This window comes from Oncorhynchus masou, chromosome 33, assembly GCF_036934945.1.
Source record: "Oncorhynchus masou masou isolate Uvic2021 chromosome 33, UVic_Omas_1.1, whole genome shotgun sequence".
In the NCBI taxonomy this organism is placed as follows: Eukaryota; Metazoa; Chordata; class Actinopteri; order Salmoniformes; family Salmonidae; genus Oncorhynchus; species Oncorhynchus masou.
The window spans coordinates 25,239,476-25,261,941 of NC_088244.1; the positions used below are offsets into that span (position 1 = coordinate 25,239,476).

Genomic DNA, 22,466 nt, shown 5'->3' on the forward strand with positions numbered 1-22,466 from the left:
GCCACCCTTTGCCTTGATAACACCTTTGCACAATCTTGGCATTCTCTCAACCAGCTTCACCTGGAATGCTTTTCCAAAAGTCGTGAAGGAGTTCCCACATATGATGAGCACTTGTTGGCTGCTTTTTCTTCACTCTACGGTCCAACTCATCCCAAACCATTTCAACTGGGTTGAGGTCGGGTGATTGTGGAGGCCAGGTCATCTGATGCAGCACTCCATCAATCTCCTTCTTGGTCAAATAGCGCTTACACAGCCTGAAGGTGTGTTGGAACATTGTTCTGTTGAAAAACGAATGATAGTCCCACTAACCGCAAACCAGATGGGATGGCGTATTGTTGCAGAATGCTGTGGTAGCCATGCTGGTTAAGTGCGCCTTGAATTCTAAATAAATCACTGACAGTGTCACCAGCAAAGCATCCCCACACCATCATACCTCCTCCTCCATGCTTCAGGGTGGGAACCACACATGCAGAGATCATCCGTTCACCTACTCTGCATCTCACAAAGACACAGCGGTTGGAACCAAAAATCTCAAATTGGGATTCATCAGACCAAAGGACAGATTTCCATTGTTTGTGTTTCTTGGCCCAGGCAAGTCTCTTCTTATTGGTGTCCTTTAGTCATGGTTTCTTTGTAAAAATGTGATCATGAAGGCCTTATTCGTGCAGTCTCGTCTGAACAGTTAATGTTGAGATGTGTCTGTTACTTGAACCCTGTGAAGAATTTATTTGAACTGCAATTTCTGAGGCTGGTAACTTGTCCTCTACAGCAGAGGTAACTCTGGGTCTTCCTTTCCTGTGGCAGTCCTCATGAGAGACAGTTTTATTATGGAGCTTGATTATTTTTGTGACTGCACTTGAAGAAACTTTCAAAGTTCTTGAAATTTTCTGGATTGACTGACCATCATGTTTTAAAGTAAAGATGGATTATCGTTTCTCTTTGCTTTTTTGAGCTGTTTTTAATATGGACTTGGTCTTTTACCAAATAAGGCTATCTTCTGTATACCACACCTATCTTGTCACAACACAACTGATTGACTCAAATGCATTATGAAGGAATGAAATTCCAATTTAACAAAGGCACACCTGTTAATTGAAATGCATTCCTTGTGAAGTTGGTTGAGAGAATGCTCAATGTTTCTGACTTGCCAAGTTAAATAAAGGTTCAATAAAAATGCCAAAAGAATGCAAAGCTGTCATCAAGGCAAAGGGTGGCTACTTTGAAGAATCTCAAATATAACAAATATTTTTATTTGTTTAATTCTTTTTTGGTTACTGCATGATTCCTTATGTGTTATTTTATAGTTTTGATGTCTTAACTATTATTCTACAATAGTAAAAATAAAGAAAAACCCTGGAATGAGTAGGTGCGTCCAAACTTTTGACTGGTACTGTATACAGTGCCTTGCGAAAGTATTCGGCCCCCTTGAACTTTGCGACCTTTTGCCACATTTCAGGCTTCAAACATAAAGATTTAAAACTGTATTTTTTGTGAAGAATCAACAACAAGTGGGACACAATCATGAAGTGGAACGACATTTATTGGATATAAATGTTTTATATGGAATTATGGGTCAACATTACATAGAAACAAGATGTTATCTTACCATAATTGGTTCTTAAAAAACATTGTCCTTGTCAGCCAATTAGTTAGTATTAGTGGGAATCTTCTTTTATACGGAGAGAATTTATGGAAAGATACAACTTTGAAGTTTCAAGCAAGGAATATGACACTGTTATAAAAGCTATACCCAGTGGGATAAAATAATGCATATTCTGTTCCAGAATAATGCATATTCTGGAACACCTATTGTAAGCAATGTCGAGGTGAATGGCATAGGTTTACTAGGTAAGCAATTCAACAATTGTTTATTAAGGGATATTTTCTACAGGAATTCTATTCCTTCTGCTATATTTGTTGGGTTTCATCATTTGATGTGAAATGGTGCCGTGTTTGGCTCACTCCACACATTTTTAAAGTGACCAATAAAGTAACGGAGATCTACTTTAAGATTATCCATAGATTCTACCCGTGTAATAGCTTGATTTCTAAATATATACCTGATGTTACCAGTGAATGCAGTTTTTGTGAACTAGAAACTGAATCGATTGAATACTTATTTTGTAGTTGCTTACATTGTGAGGTGTTCTGGACTGAGGTGAAACTATATCTGGGCAACAAAAGTTTTACAACCATTGAAATATCGTTTGACATATTATTTTACAACACGGATTCCACAATTGAATGTCAGTAGGTCATACATCTCCTTATTTTATTAGGAAATATGTTCATACACAAATCAAAATGCACCATTTTTATTATCTGATTTGGAAAACCATTTCTAATCATTAAAACGTATGCAAAACAAAATGTTTAAAAAAATGTAATCGCTACATGTCTGTATTTGATTTGGTCTGCATTTGTCCCTCTGGCTGTTCTGTTTTTTTTTGTGTGTTTTGCATGTTACTGTTTAATAAAATTTAAAAAATAGTAGATTACCACTAGCTAACAGTGAATAAATCTGCTAGGTACTTAAGCTCACCAAAGGGCGCACAGAGCGTGAACAATGGCAGCAGCAAACCCTAAACCACCAGTGTTCGGTCAATAACAACAAAGCCCCACATGGGGTTATTTTGAGTACATTGATGAGAGAGACACAAGTAAATGTATTGTCGGGTTAGATGGTAGCCTGTGTGGTATAGAGTTCACCTGAACAGCATCCACAAAGAAGCATTCAAATAATTAGAGGAAAAAGACTAAGTGAAACAGCCATCAGGTAGCTACATATCAACTATGCAAATGGGTACCTCTTCCCACAGACAACAGAACAGAAACCTGGAAACCTTAAATCAATGAGTATAGACAGTGCATTCGGAAAGTATTCAGACCCCTTGACTTTTTCCACATTTTCTTACGATACAGCCTTATTCTAAAATGGATTAAATAGTTTACCCCCTCATCAATCGACACACAATACCCCATAATGACTAAGCAAAAACAGTTTTTTTTTGCAAGGGTCTGAATGCTTACACAAATAAGCTGTTTTTCCTTTTTTATAAATTTGCAAAAATATATAAAAACCTGTCTTTGTTTTGTAATTATTGGGTATTGTGTGTAGATTGATGAACATTTTAGAGTAAGGTTGTAACGTAAAATGTGAAAAAAATCAAGGGGTCTGAATACTTTCCGAATGCATTGTATTTCTCTGTTGTGGTTCTTCCAAAAGCACTCCTAGAGAGTGAGCTGGGCACTACTATGCACATGATGCTGCTGCAATGATCCATTTTTGTATTCAATTTTCTCCATAGGAAGCAGACTTCATATTCTCTCTGGAAGTGAAGGGACCGTTAGCAGAATATTCATTTGGCAAAGACCAACACAGTGGCTGTGTGTGCCAAGTCTTCTCTAACCGAAGATTTCATGCCTTTGTACCAGGCTAGGTGAGTTGAAGCTGCACTCCATAACATTTCCCACTAGGGGCACTCATGACTAAAACTGGATCAGGGATCCGCAGTTTGGGGTCCAGGTTGGAAACCATGCTAATTAGCAACTAAGCTCACAGACTAATTTTAAAGGAAGTTTGGGGGAGTCACGAGAAGAGGGAGTAACCTGAGGATTGATTGGCTGAAAACATTGGATTTAAAATACTTGGACTTGAATTTAAAATATTTCTGTATAAAGTAAGTAGCATAAATGCCATGTTTTAGATGCCTTTGTTTCATTTCCATCAAATTTCCAGAATTTTTTCTAAGTAAAAAGTACAGTATTGAGATGTATCTATCTATCATTTATCTTCAAACAGGTAATAGTGTTGTCTAGTTCATTTGCTGATTAGTGGATTCTTACTGTAATCTTGTGAGCACCAATAAATACAGTGTATGTTGTGTAAATACTTAAGAATAATCTGTGGTAATTTGAATGGTTGTGAACATTTGTGACTGCCCATCCTTATGACTCTGAGATCTGCATGTTTGCTGCTTGTTCTGGCTGTTGAAATAGACAGCTGCCAACCTTTCTAAAATAAGACATTCTAGATATTATTTTTCTATACAAATTGTCAGCTTCTTCTATAATATTGTCTGATTTAATATTTTTCAATCTTCAATTGCTGTTCTCACACGTCTTATTTTGATAATACAGTAGAGGAGCATATTTGTGAAAGATGTTTCTATTTTTAAAATCAGCCAGTTGAATAGTTCTCATTAACTGATTATTTGTATAGGATACACCACTCAAAATGTATTTCAATTAAACATTCACAGTCAAATCTTTTCATCTGGATTTGTCACAATGGAATACATTTGTTATAAATGACAGTATGGTCTGGTGAAGAAGAGTAAACATACCATTTAAATGTTTATTTTTTTAAGTACAAAAATGTGGTATGAGAGAACGAGTTCCATAACTACAAATACTCAAGCAACAAGTTTAGAACTTGAAAAACGCGTGAGTTTCTAATGCTAAACATGATGCTGCTTTGGTTTAAGCGTTACAACAGGCTTCAATAAAAGTCTATAAATGCCTACTAGACATGTTGCAGTGATGACCAAAATAAACTAAATTCAGAGCGATTTAAATCTAATAACACCTGCCTTTCCTTGTGTGAACAAACCCTTTAATTCAATACTGAGTACAAAATGAAATGGTGATGGTCTGGTAATCGATTCCTTTATCATTTTAACCCACCAATCTATTCAAAATGGGTATTTCATCCACAACAGGTGAGGAGAAACTGAAAGTCCCTCCACAATGTTCCTGCCAAATTAAACCTTAATAGTACATCACACAGAATAATTCAAAGTTGGAATGAGAGCTCCTTTTTCTGGCTTTCACACAGAGTTCATAACAGTAAATCCATTTCTATTAGCCCTGATTTCTGGAGGCCAGGGTCACAACTTTGAGACCAGTTAGGACAGACAATTACATATTGTTACAGCTTGTCCCTTTGAAAATGGCCTTGGTAGAAGTAGGAAGAATATTGAGAAAGTGAACAAAGTAATTCCAATTTACAATCCTCAAAACACTAGTTCTGTAGAGAAAATACCAGACAAACATTTATAAAAACTTTTTTAAAGGATGCAATGATTTGAGGATATTTTGTTGAATTTATATAAATATAAAATACTTAATTACAACATTCCAAGGCATGAACTGTAAAATACAGTCCTAGGCAGGTTTTCAATCACTTTCCACAAAGTCCAAAATGCCCTAAACACCAACTTCCAGTCAAGAACCAAAAATATATTATCTATGGAAAAGTTATACGATGCAACTAACTCACAATTGTTAGAAACGGACTACTAGTAATGGCATTTCCTTACTTAAATACCACGTTGTCCACTTGGAGTCTGGCTGGGTGAGCTACTTGTGCACAGTACAACATCCACAGTACAACTCATACAGTAGCTAACCGTTCCTGCATGGCATGGGAGACAGTCCAGAGTCAAAGCTCTAAAATTCAATAGGGCTGTCAATATCCTGTGGACCATCTTCTTTGGGACAGAGACACAACCGTCGTCCATCCGCCACCACCCTGGAACACACCTGCAACAGCAGTATGCTTGAGCATGGTTGGAGTTGAGTGGTCCAGAGAACATTGCAGGAAAAGACAGTGTGTAGCAACTCCAGAGAGGGGCTACGAGTCTCTCAGCACACTGATCTGGGCAAAGATCTTGAGCGCAGGCCCCAGTTTAATGTTCATTGTGCCCATAAGGTGGTCCTCTTTAAGCAGCAGCAGGGACTGGCCGTCGATCTCCTGCGAGCGGAACTCCTCGGCTATCGCCAGGCAACCTGGGAACAAATCAAACAGCCACTGCATTGCTGGGAAAGAGTTTGGAAGCAGGCATTTCGCTGTACTGTTTTACACCTGCTGTATCATGTGCAAAATAAACATTAACTTCAACCTCTAAATAAAGTTTGATTTAATTTGGATTTGAACTAAGTTTGTTGGCTGAAGTAGGTGTTTTACTACAGGGCTAAAACAAAAGCCTGCACATCTCCAATACCAAGGTTGGTGACCACTGCTGTATGGGGCTGCTACTCCACCATTTTGGCTGATATTAAGCATCTGTTGGGGTATGTGGAAAATGTGGCAATGCCAACCTGGCAGGGAGCAGATGAACCCGTAGACGTCCTCCACGTTCCACTTGGCTGGATCGCTGGGCAGGAAGTGCTTTGTGAGGTTTTGTCCACAGCCTTCCATGTGCTCGGGCCCTCTGTCCACCTGGGGCCTGTGAACACCGGAGCTGGCAGCAGACAGGGGGGGCGAAGGAGGACCCTCGTAGCTAGACATGTCCGAACACTGGCTGGACTCCCCGTGAGAGGGGTGGCTGGACGTCAACGATCCACCCCCAGTTTGTTGGCCAGTGGTGGGAGTCTGAAAGCACAGGAAGGGTTTAACTTTTAAGTGATCATATAGGACAGGTCTGCTTCAACCTGCCTTGCAAAGAGGGCATCAATGGAAATACATTTTTAAAGTCATACTGCATTTATTCTCTATATGTTGAACAGTGCCATTTCACCCGTTTTTTGGTTTCTGAACTTGAGTTCTGTTGGTTTCCATCCAACATTCTTTGCTTCTTCAGTTTCTCCATGGTGGTTTGTCGATTTGGAAAGAGGCCCATTCGCTTTGTACAGCCCACATTATACCTGCACAAAAATGAAATTGTGTGTAGGGGTGGAGAATGGACAATGTATCAACAAGTAGCTTGGGTAATCAAGTATGTCAGAAGCTGAGCAAGCCATTTAATTGTGGGTCTACATTTGTCAGAGAAACAAATTATAGGCTAAAGTAAAGAACACGCCATTTATTTGTTATTTCTGCACATATACATGTGTACTACTGCTATAGTTACTACAGCAACAACTGCTGACAAGCATGTCATTCAGAAAGCCTGAGTTGTATTATTTAGACCAGGGGTTCCTAAACTTTTCCACTCTAGGCCCCCTTCCAATATTGGAGAAAATCCTGCTTCCACCCTGCACACACCATGTCTATTTCTATGGGCACAAGCACTGTTCATGACAACTTGTTGATGTTGAGATTTGGAAGTTTGAAGGTTATTTAGTGCAATTCTACACATCGTCATGGGGTGCAAATTTCTTCTTACAATTCTATACATTTTGCCAAGTCTATAGTGTATTCATGTGACACTGTATTTGAGTGACAAAAAAAAAGATAAAAAAACAGCTGGCATGGGCTAGTTGATCTGGACATTTCTGATAAGTTAAATAGCTCTAACGTATACAATGACTAACATGACAAGAGGAAATGATGCACTAGCCAATTTCGAAATTGCACATTCTACTCTTACAACTTTCAAGAGTAAGTTTAAAGCTGGACTAGGGGCCACGCCCCCTACAGTTTGTGAATCACTGCATTAGACCACACCTAAGGAAAATGTTTTACAATGGGAAAAGGAAATTGGTTCAAATAGTCCCTCCCCGTTGCAGTCTGGTGCCTAATTTGGTGGACCATCATCTTCCATTTGGTGCCTAATGAATACACCTCAGATTTCAGTCCCAGCATGTTCTCTACCCAGGCCTTACCGTTTGGCACATACTGTGGAGCAGAACCTCTTGGATCTCTTGAAGTTGTAGGCAAAGTCCACTCTGCCACATAGCTCACACGTCAGGGTGGGCTCCTCCTGCTGCTTCAGCTCTGCCCAGCAAAACAGATAAACATCAACAAATGGGAACCAGGGATGCAGTGGTAAAAAATACAGTTGGTATAAACATTGAATCCCAGTTGACATGGCAGGCAGTGAGAGGCATGGTTACATGGCTCAGACATTTGGCTGATTTGACACATAAATAAAAAAAGGTATACAAGACATTTGTACAGTATGTGCCAAATATCAAGGCACTTATCAAAGTGCCAATTTGTGCCAACAATGAGCCAATGAAATTTCAACTGAAGTGAGATTATGAAGCCAGGTAGCCAATGACACAATGAGAAACTTGTAGTTCTGGTTTTAGAGTGGGCCAAGCAAGATGTCCTCCTTGGGCTGCACAATAAGGGCAAAATCATGAATATAAAAAATGTAACCAAATATTGCAATTGGGATTTGACTTGCTGACGGGCCACCCCCAGGTGGTGAAGGTAGGAAACAACATCTCCACTTCGCTGATGCTTAACACGGGGGCCCCACAATGATGCATGCTCAGCCTCATCCTGTACTCCCTGTTCACCCATGACTGCGTGGCCAACTCAATCCTCAAGTTCAGACGACACATTAATAGGCCTGAATACCAACAATGACAAGAGCCTACAGGGGAGGTGAGGGCCCTGGCAGAGTGGTGTCAGGAAAATAACTTCTCCCTCAACAAAATGAAAAGTGTAGAAGGAGAAAAACTTCAAGTTCCTCAGCATACACGTCACTGACAATCTGAAATGGTCCACAGAGTGTGGTGAAGGCACAATAGTACCTCTTCAACCTCAGGAGGCTGAGGAAATTTGTCTTGGCCCCAACAAGACCCTCAAACTTCTACAGAAAGACAATTGAGAGCATCCGGTCAGGCTGCATCACCACCTGGTACAGCAACCGCACCGACCGCAAAGCTCTCCAGAGGGTGGTGCGGTCTGCCCAACGTATCCCCAGGGACACACTGCCTGCCCTTCAAGACACCTACAGCACCGATGTCACAGGATGGCCAAAAAGATCATCAAGGACATCAACCACCCGGGCCACGGCCTGTTCACCTGCTAACATCCAGAAGGCGAGGTCAGTACAAGTGCATCAAAGCTGGGACAGAGACTAAAAAAATAAAACTGCTTCTCTCTCAAGGCCATCAGACTTAAATAGCCATCACTGGCTGGCTACCACCTGGTTACTCATCCCTGCACCTTAGATGCTGCTGCCCCTACATACATGGAATCACTGTACACTTCAATAATGGAACACTAGCCACTTTAATAAATGTTTACATGCTTTACTCATCTCATATGTATATATTGTGTTCTATTCTACTGTATTTTAGTCAATACCTCTGACATTGCTCGTCCTAATATGTATACGTTTCTTAATTACTTTATTTTACTTTTAAATTGGTGTATTGTTAGATACTTTGCACTGTTGGAGCTAGGAAAACAAGCATTTCGCTACACCCACAATAACATCTGGTAAATATGTGTATGTGACCAATACTTGGGTGAACTGGAATCCTAAAAATAGGCATTTACATTAAAACAAAAAGTAGAATTGTTCTTGTTTGGTACAATCTGTTGACTGCACTTGATCTATAAGAACATCATGCAAATGTATAGTGTATCTAACAGCGAGGAAGAACTACACTGCTTGGTTGACAGTGGGGAGGGCTTCATATGTGTGAAAAGCAGCCGCAAGAAGAGGGAGAGAGACAAAAAAATGGAGTAAACTAAATATTGCATGCGATATGATCTCTTTCAATATGGATATTGCACATGTCAGTATTGCAATTTTGATGTGAATTTGATTCATTGTACAGCCTTATGTCCTCCAGGCTGGCCCTTTACCTTGGTGTGATAAGTCCTCCATCTCAGAGTCTGTGGTGCTGTTGGAGGAGGTCGTTTTCTCTGAGTCGGAAAGTGTTTGCTGTTTGTGTTTCTTCAGGTTCTCGATCAGCAACGACAATGGACGTTCCACCTGAAAGGACAGACACTTTAGACATGCTGCTTTACCCCCATAGTAAAATGATGAACAGTACAGAATGGAGGTTTTAGTCAAATGTTGTCCACTAGAGGGAAGTGCACTCCTTCTTGTGGACAGGGCTAACTGTGTCCTTATGGTTCAGTTGAAAGCCCACCTTACATATTGTGTGTGTTTCTGAACAGCCATGTGCCCAGTGGGTGGAAAGCTTCTTCATTATCCTACAACTTACAGGGAAAGGCTCGGCTCCCTCCTGGATCACAAATCCCTCAATGACGTGGGTGAGGATCTGGGGTTTCACTATTGCCTGGGGCGGTTTGCTCTCGCCATTATGAGGGGTGCTGCCGGTCACCGTGGGCGCATTGTTCCCATTCCCCGAGGTCATGGCTGGAAGCGAGCCTGCACCTGGTTGCGCATTCAGCCCCTCAGAGTCTCCCTTACCTGCTGGGAATAATAATATTATTTACTCGCGTTCGAATATTATATATTGATATGTCAAATGACTGACATCATGCAAGAGTCGGTACTGATGTATACAAAAATAAAATAGTTCAAAGTTGATTAATCTGTTAACATTTTATACAGTGGAGAATATTTTCAGCAGAATATCTGGACCACTTAGTAAATTGTTTGTTTACTTTTTTTCCCACTTAATTCTACACCTAGGCCAACAAAAAAACAATTAGTTGTATTTCATACAATGAATGTGTACTGTAAGAACTAAATGATATTACGCAATTTGATTATCCCAAATGTGTATTGTTAATCCATTATAACAAAAAGCAAAAGGTTTCATCGACATCTGCTGGAAAAGTAAATGTGACGACATTTTAACGCTAATTTAAATTGAGAAACATGCCACAAGAAATTACAAATATAGGGGATCTGATAACTGATTCGAACGCCCCGACAATGGTCAACACGGAGCGAAAGAACACCCTTTTGTTCCACAGCTCCAAACAACCTTTCCTTTCATATCCTCTCTGCCGAGGCAACATGAAGCAAACAAATCATGTGCTCAAAAATCTCAAATATTCCGTGGAAATACGCACCCGTTACATCAGTAAAAGTTACACAAGCAATGCAATCATTCCAACGTTTTAACGTACTTTCTTCTGTTTGTTCGGTCGCTATTACCCCTGCAGCAAGCACACAGTACACACTTTAATCGCTTTGTATGCGGGAAGTGAATAGGAAATAAATCGCCCCCACCATTGGCCCGTGCTATTTGGAATGTGATCCAATGGCGGCGAGTATCTCAAACGGACTTCCTCTCTGATTGGTTGGACTATTTTCACCTCCCACTCATTTCAAATTTAATCTACCACATTATTTGAGAATTATAGTGGCAAAACAGAAGTGAAAGTCTATGTAAAAATACAATTTTCCTTTATGAGAGACAAATCATTGGAATGGGAATTGTTGAAAGATGGATTTTCTCAACTTTTGAGCTATGGCCCTAGAGGTAGGGCCTCTAATGTTTTCATATCTTATCATTATATTTAAAAAAAACGACATAAATGGTAAAGACAATGTTCATTGTATGTCAGACAAGCAGACATGCTGGGCCTTGAGAATTAGTCCAAGGCACAACTGGTCTTGCTAGATCAAGGCTATAATATGGACCACCTAATAATAACACTTAGAGGAGGAGTGCCCTGATCACATGGTGGTCTAACTCGAAGTAGCCAAGTGGCACTGTTGGACACTCTTCAGTATATGCTGAGTAACAGCCTCCTGGCCTTTTGAAAGTACTGTATATCACAGGAGGTTGGTGGCAAGTTTTGGGAAGGACAGGCTTGTGGTAATGGCTGGGGCAGTATAGGTGAAATGGTATCAAATTCATCAAACATGGTTTCCATGTGTTTGATGCCATTCCATTCGCTCCGTTCCAGTCATTATTTTGAGCCATCCTCCCCTCAGAAGCCTCCACTGCTGTGTATTATTCATGTTTGAATGTGGATGGGCCTTGCGCATATACACCTGCCAGACATTACAAGTGCTCCTTTCTTCCCCCTAGCCCATGGGGAGAATGACAAAGCCCGGCCCCTCTCCTCTAATTATGGCTAAAGCTGTCACGTTCCCCCAAGTGGCAGTGCAGAACAATGGACTCTGGGGCGTGACAGATTTAGTCTTCCGCTTGAGGGGAGTGCTGGAGTGGGGATGGCCATTGTGCCTGGGCTGCCTAGGCCTACAGACGGAGTGAGTCTGAGGGAGGGAGGGAGTGTGAACCCCTCTCTGCCATGTGGGTGGACCTTCACATTACTGTATCAAATTGAACAGCGTCAGGGCTTCTGGTCATCCATAAATCCAATGACTTTGAGATGCAACCTTATGTGAAATATAAAATATACAGTAATATCTACCTCCAGTGTGTGTGGTGGGGCTGCTGGGGTCCGATGGGCATCACTCAGTAGTGATGACCTCAAGAGTACAAGGGGCTGTTGGCTGCTGTACGAGGGAAGTGAAACTGTTCTCCGTGACTACCTCAGATGTGGGCAGCTCCTTGCTGCCACTGTCCTGAACCAGCTGAGAGTCCGGGGCAGAAGCTGTTGGCTAGATCTGGAGGTTGACTGCAGCTAGCTTCCCTAACTTAGTATTGGGCAGAGGGGCAGCCTGGGTCTGGCACATTTTGGGTAAGGATCTGGGAGCTGATAGTGGAGGTAGTGGCCTGCTGGCTGGGAACAGGAGCATAAACAGGGGGTTTGGACAGCACAGGGACAAGGCCCTGCTTGGGCTGGTGCTGGATAAACAGGGCCTGTAGCATCTGGGCTTGAGAGTGGCTGTGGATGGAGGATGTGTACAGCACTCGGGCCTGGCCCCTCAGAGAAAGCTGCTGGGTCTGGTGATGCTAGAACAAACTGCTGCTGTTTATGCTGCTGCAGGATCTGGTGTGTCTGGATTTATGTGTACTCTGTAAAAACAACACAAATCAACATTAGTCTTTGCTTTAAACTAAGAAATGTCAGGTTTCTTTCACAAAACAAACAAACTACAAACAGTCCATGTACACAATTATAAATTGAGCACATTGAGTTTGGATTTGGCCCCAAGTGTGTATGCCTATAAAGCTCCAGGTATATTGTACAATGGTTACCACAGCAATAACTTCCCAAACAGACAGACACCCCAGGGGATGTTTCGTCTTGGCTTTAGTCGGTGAAGCCTGGACTGAGGCTTCCGCTCATAGAAAGTGTTTATAAACCAAACAGTAGATGCCCTGAGGCCTAACACATTATCATGGTCTATGGAACTTAAAGATAACAAACATCTGGGGATAAAGATTTAACTGCTTTTAATAAACTGATACTTCAGCTAGCAATATCCTTGTGTAGCCATCCAATGCATACTTCTAACTACCCCCATCCTTGCATAGATTGCTGGGTAACGTAGTCTTCATGTTATTAAGAAATAACACATATTCCTTCCTTTAAAAAAACAAATTTTCTCTGTAACTAAACATGTCACATATCAAATCACACATTTGTTTACTCAACCTGCATAACATACAATTTTCAATAACATACATTTCTTCCTTTTTCTTTTCAAAATCGCTCTCATCATTTAAGAGGAAGTAAACATTTTTATTTTTCAACTAAACACATTCTGTCCAACAATACTCTTTTGGGGCTCTACTTGTTTTCACATAAACGAAAACATTCAGTCCAGTTGCTTTTATATTTTTGAGCAATTCTCCATAAGCTTTCTGGGGCTCTGACAGTCCTTTTTGGTGGTTCTGCTGAAGTGCTTCCTGAAACAGTTGGACAGTGGTCGTTGTCACTCAGGGTTGTTCTGACTCTTTTGTCTATTGGTAAAAACACTTCAGCAGTATCCTTCTGATGATCCTCAGTCTCTTGGCTGAATGGCTGAAGCCTTAGATCCACTCTGTTTCGTCTCAGTTGTGATCCATGCTCCGTTTGGATCTCATAGGATCGCGGTGCAACTTCTCTCTGCACACACCCTTGCTGCATCCAGGTTCCTGTAGTGATGTCTCGGAGTCACACATGATCTCCAGGTTTCAGTTCAGATAAATGTCTTGCACTGTTGTCATGTCGCTGTTTTTGTTTGTCTTTGTTTTTCCCTTTGCGAGTTTGACTTGTGAGTACCTCTGGGTGTTAGCATGTCCTCATGGATGGGTAGGTTGGTTCTGATGCAATGTCCCATCAACATTTGTCTGTTCTGCAGCTGTGCGCTGCGGTAGATCAGACTTTTTAGGAAATTCTCCTTTCCATCGTGTGCCTTTTTCATCAGACCTTTGACAATTTTGACTGAACTCTCTGCTAAGCCGTTGGACCTTGGGTAGTTGGGGCTGGAGGTGTTGTGTCGGAATCCCTCATTGTAAGCGAACGATCAGAATTAGGAACTTGAGAACTGCCATTGCATAATCCAAAATCACCAGGCTGTATTGGTGCCCTCAGATGCTCTTGGGTAGATGTCCCACCAGGTCCATTGCGATCCTGCTGAAAGGGATTGAAATAATCGGTAGGAGAATTAAGGGGCTGATAGTGCGGTTTTGGAGCCACCTGCTGGTACTCCAGGCTACTGCGGCAGTAATCTTCCACTGCTCTCTTCACACCTGGCCAGTAAAATCATGCCTTGATCTGGTCTAAGGTCTTCTCCACCCCTAGGTGAGCTCCAAGAAGGTGTGAGTGCGCCAACTGCAGGGCAGATTGTACAAAGGGGTGGAGCACCAACAGCAATGCCATATATTCATCATTCTTCTTCATGACCTGATACAGCAATTTCTTCTTTATAGAAAAAATGGGGGTAGATGATCTGACTTACCCCCTCCATGGGCTTTCCATCCACTAAGGTCACCTGCTGGAGAGCGCTGGCCAGGTTAGGATCCTACAATTGGGCCGTGCAGAACCGGACCGCGAGGGAGGCGTGCTCTGGCGCCACCTCATGATCCATCGGGAACATGTCTTCCAGACTCACCACACCTTCCTCCAGTCTTGCTTCACCCGAGTCACCCTCCGAGAGGGGTTCTGTTGACGCCTTGGGTCCACTTCCTGGAATCCACACATCCGGTCATCCCTCCTTCTGGCATCCCTCCCACTTCTCTGGCTTCCTCCTCCCTTCTGGTACCCCACGTCTCTGGACATACTGGTCCACAGTTGGCAGAATATCAGGAAATCCCTCCCAATAAGGACCGGCACAAGCAGTTTTGGGACAACTCCCACTGGCTTGTGTGTTGTTCCTTAGTGGTCTGTAGGTGGATGAGTGTGGTAGGGTAGTCCTTGGTCTCACCGTGTATGCATGTGATGGCCACAGTGTCAGTCAGGTTCGGGGACTGGGCAAAGTCAGGTTTGATCAGGGTCACCATACTTCCGGAGTCCAAAAGTGCTGTGGTGTCCTTTCTGTTGGCTCTTACCGGGGTGATAGGGGAAGGACCACTCTCCTTAGCCCAGCATGTCATCAGCAAGCCGCAGAGACTCCCGGTGGCTACCTTAGTGGCTAAGGCATCGGGATTTCGTGGTTTGGACAGTTCCAGGTGATGTGTCCCTGCTCGCCACACTTGTAGTTCTTCCTGTTGTCCAGGTTCAGGAAGGGGCGTTGTCTTGGGGAGCTGGCTGTTGTTGGGGGTCCCGGCATGGTCCTTGGCCTGGGTCGCAGCGTTGTCCTCCGCCCTTTTCCACTCCATTGGGCGAGTGGAGGGTTCAGCCTTCTGTGGTTGTCCGCTGTGCAGAACCTCCAAAGCCACCTGTTGACCTTCCACCAGTTCCACCAGCTGATCTGCGCTCTGCGGGTTAGCTTGCTAACGTTTTAGCTTTGAACTGGATAGAGCGTAGAAATGTATCTATGACCACTTTCCCGATGGGTGTGAGCATCAGTGGTTCAGCAGGTAGCTAGCTCTTGGCGAGCCTAATTAGGGTGTAACCATACCGGCTCAGGATTTCCTTTTTCAGCCCCTTGTAATGCATCTCCTGGTCGGCCGTCAGATCCTGATAGGTCTTCTGTGCTGCGCCTGACAGGAAGGGTGCTAGCAGACTGGCCCATTGCTCATGGGGCCATTTCTCCGTAGCCACCATCCTCTCAAAGGCTTGGAGGTAAGCCTTGATATCGTCAGCCTCTGTCAGCTACAGTATAAACCTACTGAGTTTGGAACAAGAGACTGCTGCTCCTGCAGCCACGCCAGCCTGGGCGGCTGTCAGCTGGCTGAGTCCAGCTCACAGGAGAGCGGTCTGCTGACGCTGTTCCTCCAGCAGCTACCGATGCGCTAGGTTCGCCTCCACCAGCTGTTTCACCAATGCTTCCATTGTGCTCTGTGTCTGTTTAGTTATTGAGCTTGGTTTGCCTGCATTCTCCACCACATGTAGCAGGCTCAAGGGGGGTGGGGTTTCCACATCACCAAGTTCAATAACCAACAACGCACACAAAGTACAACTAGAATACAAATGGGGAATTTATTAGGGAGAATTGCACACTGTAGGAAAGGGGGGTATTCAGCAGCCAGTTCACAGTCTGTTCTCATTGTCCGTTCCATTCTCCAGGGGTAATCCTAAAACTCGGCTCCTCAGCCAAACCAGTTCGGTACACGGGGGAGGGTGGGTAATTACACAGCTAATTCTCTCTTATCACACTCTCCATAACACGCTCAGTCCTCTCCCAATTAAGTGCAGCCCGCTTCCTCTTTTATCCCCAAGAACTCCATGACTTAATGATGCAAAGGCTTGCCTCGTTGGGGCAGGAAGTCCATATAAGGCACGGGGGTGGAGCCAGCGGGCTGCAAGATATCTCCCTTCAATCACCACTCCCCTCACCTCTCCCTGCCATCTGCCACAATATTTCAAATCAAATACTTTTACTCAAGTAGAATTTTACTGGGTGACTTTCAACTTTTATTTGACTATTGGGTACTTTTTCCACCACTGAAATATTTGGGGCTGCCTCTCGTCCCAGCCGTGCAGCCGTGCTGCCTCCTCATACCACCGCCTCTCGGCTTTCGCTGCCTCCAGCTCTGCCTTGGGACGGCGATATTCTCCCGGCTGTACCCAGGGTCCCATGTCCCGGAGTCTGGAGATCGCTGTTGCTGCCAGTTACCACGCTGCTTGGTCCTTTGGTGGTGGGTGATTCTGTAACGGTGGTCCTCCTCCTCCTCCTCTGACGAGGAGGAGTAGTAGGAAGGATCGGAGGACCAATGCGCAGCGTGGTAAGTGTTCATGATATTTATTATAACTCAGAACACTAAAGAACGAAAACAATAAAGCGACAATAAACAAAACGAAACAGTCCTATACGGTGAATATACAAAAACACAGTACAGAAAGTATTCACCCACAACTCAAAGGTGAAACCAGGCTACCTAAGTATGGTTCTCAATCAGGGACAACGATTGACAGCTGCCTCCGATTGAGATCCATACCAGGCCAAACACAGAAATCCCAAATTATAGAAAAAAGAACATAGACTGCCCACCCCAACTCACGCCCTGACTATACTAAAACAAAGACAAAACAAAGGAACTAAGGTCAGAACATGACAATCAAAAAATAGTGATGCACCGATATGACATTTTTGCTCTCTCTCTCTCGCTCCACAGTTTTATAACTTTACGACAGGTCATAAATACCTGGTAGAAACTGGCATGCAGCATTGAGAGAGTCTAAGATAACAAAGACCCTCTCTTGGCCAAACTCCTAATCCCCAAAATGGGAGAATTAAACAATATTTCTACTTTTGAGAATGTGGGAGTGGTCCGTGGACACTTAGGGGACAGTTATGATGGGTGTGTTTCATTTGGTGATCTCATGAAGGACAAAATATTGTGAAACATATGCGATTAAACATGAAGCTATTTGTGAAAAGATGTAATGTGATGTTAACCTTCTAAATGAGAGTATGGGGTTTCATATAAAGTTAACCAAATCAATGGCCAGGCCCACGTGAGCGTAGACATCAGGTTGAGAGCTTCAAATTCCTTGGTGTCCACATCAACAACAAACTAGAATGGTCCAAACACACCAAGACAGTCGTGAAGAGGGCACGTCAAAGCCTATTCCCCCTCAGGAAACTAAAAAGATTTGGCATGGGTCCTGAGATCCTCAAAAGGTTCTACAGCTGCAACATCGAGAGCATCCTGGCCGGTTGCATCACTGTCTGATACGGTAATTGCTCGGCCTCCGACCGCAAGGCAGTTCAGAGGGTAGTGCGCACAGCCCAGTACATCACTGGGGCAAAGCTGCCTGCCATCAAGGACATCGACACCGGGCTGTGTCAGAGGAAGGCCCTGAAAATTGTCAAAGACCCCAGCCACCCAAGTCATAGACTGTTCTCTCTACTACCGCATGGCAAGCGGTACCGGAGTGCCAAGTCTAGGACAAAAAGGCTTCTCAACAGTTTTTACCCCTAAGCCATAAAAAGTAACTTTAACTATACATTAATGCACATAATACCTCAATTGGTCCGACCACCAGTGCTCCCGCACATTGGCTAACCGGGCTATCTGCATTGTGTCCCACCACCCTCCAACCCCTCTTTTTACACTACTGCTACTCTCTGTTCATCTTATATGCATAGTCACTTTAACCATACCTACATGTACATACTACCTCATTAAGCCTGACTAACCGGTGTCTGTCTATAGCCTTGCTACTCTTACTCATAAAGCTGTAGTTTGGCTACACGGCTGGAAATGGATAAACTGAGACTATCGATCACTACAGAATAAGAGCAAATCTTAGACGTATAATTACTCGTCTGCAGCTAGAAATTACATAAGCCTAGAACAAGAATACCGACAACCGACGAAGCATCTATCTATTGGAACATTTCCGAATGGTACTCTGAGGTATCCATTCTAACCACCTACAAAGACATTGTGACATCTGGGAAAGTTAACCAGAGACTCCGAGACTCTCTTGAAAAAGCCAAACCTTGACCCAGAAAATATAAAAAACTATCGGCCTAAATGGAATCTTCCATTCCTCTCAAAAATGTTTGAAAAGGCTGTTGCGCAGCAACTCACTGCCTTCCTGAAGACAAACAATGTATGCGAAATGCTTCAGTCTGGTTTTAGACCCCATCATAGCACTGAGACTGCACTTGTGAAGGTGGTAAATGACCTTTTAATGGCATCAGACCGAGGCTCTGCATCTGTCCTCGTGCTCCTAGACCTTAGTGCTGCTTTTGATACCATCGATCACCACATTCTTTTGGAGAGATTGGAAACCCAAATTGGTCTACACGGACAAGTTCTGGTCTGGTTTAGATCTTATCTGTCGGAAAGATATCAGTTTGTCTCTGTGAATGGTTTGTCCTCTGACAAATCAACTGTAAATTTCGGTGTTCCTCAAGGTTCCGTTTTAGGACCACTATTGTTTTCACTATATATTTTGCCTCTTGGGGATGTCATTTGAAAACATAATGTTAACTTTCACTGCTATGCGGATGACACACAGCTGTACATTTCAATGAAACATGGCGAAGACCCAAAATTGCCCTCGCTAGAAGCAAGTGTTTCAGACATAAGGAAGTGGATGGCTGCAAACTTTCTACTTTTAAACTCGGACAAAACAGAGATGCTTGTTCTAGGTCCCAATAAACAAAGACATCTTCTGTTGAATCTGACAATTAATCTTAATGGTTGTACAGTCATCTCAAATAAAACTGTGAAGGACCTCGGCGTTACTCTGGACCCTGATCTCTCTTTTGAAGAGCATATCAAGACTGTTTCAAGGACAGCGTTTTTCCATCTACGTAACATTGCAAAAATCTGAAACTTCCTGTCCAAAAATGATGCAGAAAAATTAATCCATGCTTTTGTCACTTCTAGGTTAGACTACTGCAATGCTCTACTCTCCGGCTACCCGGATAAAGCACTAAATAAACTTCAGTTAGTGCTAAATACGGCTGCTAGAATCCTGACTAGAACCAAAAAATTGGAACATATTACTCCAGTGCTAGCCTCCCTACACTGGCTTCCTGTCAAGGCAAGGGCTGATTTCAAGGTTTTACTGCTAACCTACAAAGCATTACATGGGCTTGCTCCTACCTTTCTCTCTGATTTGGTCCTGCCGTACATACCTACACGTACGCTACGGTCACAAGACGTAGGCCTCCTAATTGTCCCTAGAATTTCTAAGCAAACAGCTGGAGGCAGGGCTTTCTCCTATAGAGTTCAATTTTTATGGAATGGTCTGCCTACCCATGTGAGAAACTCGGTCTCAACCTTTAAGTCTTTACTTAAGACTCATCTCTTCAGTGGGTCATATGATTGAGTGTAGTCTGGCCCAGGAGTGTGAAGGTGAACGGGAAGGCTCTGGAGCAACGAACCGCCCTTGCTGTCTCTGCCTGGCCGGTTCCCCTCTTTCCACTGGGATTCTCTGCGTCACTGGCTTACAAGGGCTCTTTCATACCGTCCCTAAGAGGGGTGCGTCACTTGAGTGGGTTGAGTCACTGATGTGATCTTCCTGTCTGGGTTGGCGCCCCCCCCCCTCCCCCCCTTGGGTTGTGCCGTGGCGGAGATCTTTGTGGGCTATACTCGGCCTTGTCTCAGGATGGTAAGTTGGTGGTTGAAAATATCCCTCTAGTGGTGTGGGGGCTGTGCTTTGGCAAAGTGGGTGGGGTTATATCCTTCCTGTTTGGCCCTGTCCGTGGGTGCCATCGGATGGGGCCACAGTGTCGCCTGACCACTCCTGTCTCAGCCTCCAGTATTTATGCTGCACTAGTTTATGTGTCGGGGGGCTAGGGTCAGTTTGTTATTTCTGGAGTACTTGTCCTGTCCTATCCGGTGTCCTGTGTGAATTTAAGTATGCTCTCTCTAATTCTCTCTTTCTCTCTTTCTTTCTCTCTCTCGGAGGACCTGAGCCCTAGGACCATTCCTCAGGACTACCTGACATGATGACTCCTTGCTGTCCCCAGTCCACCTGGCCGTGCTGCTGCTCCAGTTTCAACTGTTCTGCCTGTGATTATTATTATTTGACCATGCTGGTCATTTATGAACATTTGAACATCTTGGCCATGTTCTGTTATAATCTCCACCCGGCACAGCCAGAAAAGGACTGGCCACCCCACATAGCCTGGTTCCTCTCTAGGTTTCTTCCTAGGTTTTGGCCTTTCTAGGGAGTTTTTCCTAGTCACCATGCTTCTACACCTGCATTGCTTGCTGTTTGGGGTTTTAGGCTAGGTTTCTGTACAGCACTTTGAGATATCAGCTGATGTACGAAGGGCTATATAAATACATTTGATTTGATTTGATGAACCCTACAGGATGATCGAGGATTCCAACAGAGAAGACAACAACGAGATAGAGGAGTAAATATAGATACATTGCAATTATTCTCGAATGAGTGGCCATGTGCAAAGGATTAGCATTTCAATTAATGTAATTATAGACTGTGTGCAGTGAATCCACCTGGTCTTTTCCGCTCTTTCTCAGTCCCCATCCCTTTCCTTTGACTACCAAGCCGTCATATCAGTTTAACCCACTAGGGACTTTTCTATCATTATTCGTAACCAATATGTACTGTTTGTTTGTTATGTAAATCTGTGTGATTATTGAGTTAGTCAGTAAATAAATAAATAATTAAGCCAATTTGTATATTGCTGATTCATTATGGAAACTAAGTTTGGTGCAGATAACCATTAATTTTCTGACGTTTGGAATGAGACTAATAAGGTAACGATTCAGAATTCATTAATAGAAGACTAATTGATCAGATATTAAAATATCTGAAGAGTTACATTCGGAAAATTATAACTTTGTAACCAACATTTCCCGTGGTGCCCCGACTTCCTAGTTAATGTTTACATGATTAGTTTAATCGCGTAATAATTAAACCTAGAGTACTGATTTGATATACAGTTGAAGTCGGAAGTTTACATACACCTTAGCCAAATACATTTCCACTCAGTTTTTCACAATTTCTGACATTTAATCCTAGTAAAAATCCCTGTCTTAGGTCAGTTAGGATCACCACTCACATAATTGAATAGATCATGCTAAACGAGGTTGGAATGTTGTTATATAAAATCAACAAAAGGCAATAATTTGTTAATTTGACAAAAATCTGTGGAAATCACACTGGATGTATTATACTTTAGAATTGCATTGGGGGCATACCTATTTCACTGTACAGCCTTACCTATGGATTGTGGATCAATGACATGAGGTATCAGTCTACTCAGTGACACCCAGAGATCATTAGCATCGAAGCTCTTATTGCGGGACTCTGAAACAACTGTGAATTGAGACAGATTTATTGTTAACCTATGTGTATTGAACACTATTCCAGAGGAAAAACAATACTGCGTGGATAGTTTGGAGTCTGATAACTCTGAGGAGGACGTTGGGAAAAAAACATCTTGGGTATTGAGTAGACTGTTACCCCATTTCATTGATCCCCAATCCTTAGGTAAAGCTGTACAGTGCAATATGAATGTCAGTACACACAATAGGCTGACTGGGGAGGTGATTTCACACTGTCACTGTCCCGCGATAATTATTGTGGCTAGCTTCACAACACATAACCCGGTCAGGTCACTCCTCACTAGCCAGATGAAGCTAGTTGGCTGCTTATAACGTTAGCTTTGGGCAACAGGTTAAGTAGCTGCCTAGCTATTTATTTTTCATGAACTAAAGTTACATTTCAATTGGAAAACAACAAGTGGCTACCTAGCTAATACTTACTCACAAGGGTTCCTAAATCATTGCTAAGATTAGTGAAAATGACTGCAGTTTCTACTAGTAATTGTTTTCAGGTTGGTTGTATTGTTGCTAGCTAGGTACCCCAAAGCTAGCTACCCCAGAAGTTGTGGTCGAACAAATAATGCTTCATTACCAATGCGGTATTGTAAACACATTGTTTGTGGCCAGTGTTTGCTTGTTTGCAGACTTTT

General features: G+C 43.0%; 1 protein-coding gene across 5 annotated transcripts; it reads right to left on the bottom strand.

The window, feature by feature from the left end:
• Window positions 1-4,327: 4,327 nt before the first annotated feature.
• Window positions 4,328-10,804, bottom strand: phc2a (polyhomeotic homolog 2a (Drosophila)). Of its 5 annotated transcripts, XM_064956911.1 has the most exons (7): window positions 10,679-10,798; window positions 9,859-10,067; window positions 9,494-9,623; window positions 7,549-7,660; window positions 6,522-6,648; window positions 6,103-6,376; window positions 4,328-5,790 (listed from the first exon to the last, which is right to left on the bottom strand). In XM_064956911.1, exons 2-7 carry the CDS (start codon window positions 10,009-10,011, stop codon window positions 5,636-5,638), a joined length of 951 nt encoding a protein of 316 aa, XP_064812983.1. In that variant the 5' UTR covers window positions 10,012-10,067; window positions 10,679-10,798; the 3' UTR covers window positions 4,328-5,635. The 5 variants fall into 5 exon arrangements, with proteins under 5 accessions (XP_064812983.1, XP_064812981.1, XP_064812982.1 ...); XM_064956909.1 differs by lacking the exon at window positions 4,328-5,790 and having other exon boundaries at window positions 5,797-6,376; window positions 10,736-10,804; XM_064956910.1 differs by lacking the exon at window positions 4,328-5,790 and having other exon boundaries at window positions 5,797-6,376; window positions 9,859-10,070; window positions 10,736-10,802.
• Between the last annotated feature and the right edge of the window lie 11,662 nt (window positions 10,805-22,466).

What these genes read in the sequence shown, in the direction of transcription:
- phc2a (XM_064956909.1), bottom strand. Translation starts at nt 10,011, where the DNA reads ATGACCTCGGGGAATGGGAACAATGCGCCCACGGTGACCGGCAGCACC. An exon ending in AGGGAGCCGAGCCTTTCCCT is followed by an intron (nt 9,624 to 9,858) that starts GTAAGTTGTAGG and finishes CTGTCCTTTCAG; the next exon opens with GTGGAACGTCCATTGTCGTT. An exon ending in TCCACAGTATGTGCCAAACG is followed by an intron (nt 6,649 to 7,548) that starts GTAAGGCCTGGG and finishes ATTTTTGTGCAG; the next exon opens with GTATAATGTGGGCTGTACAA.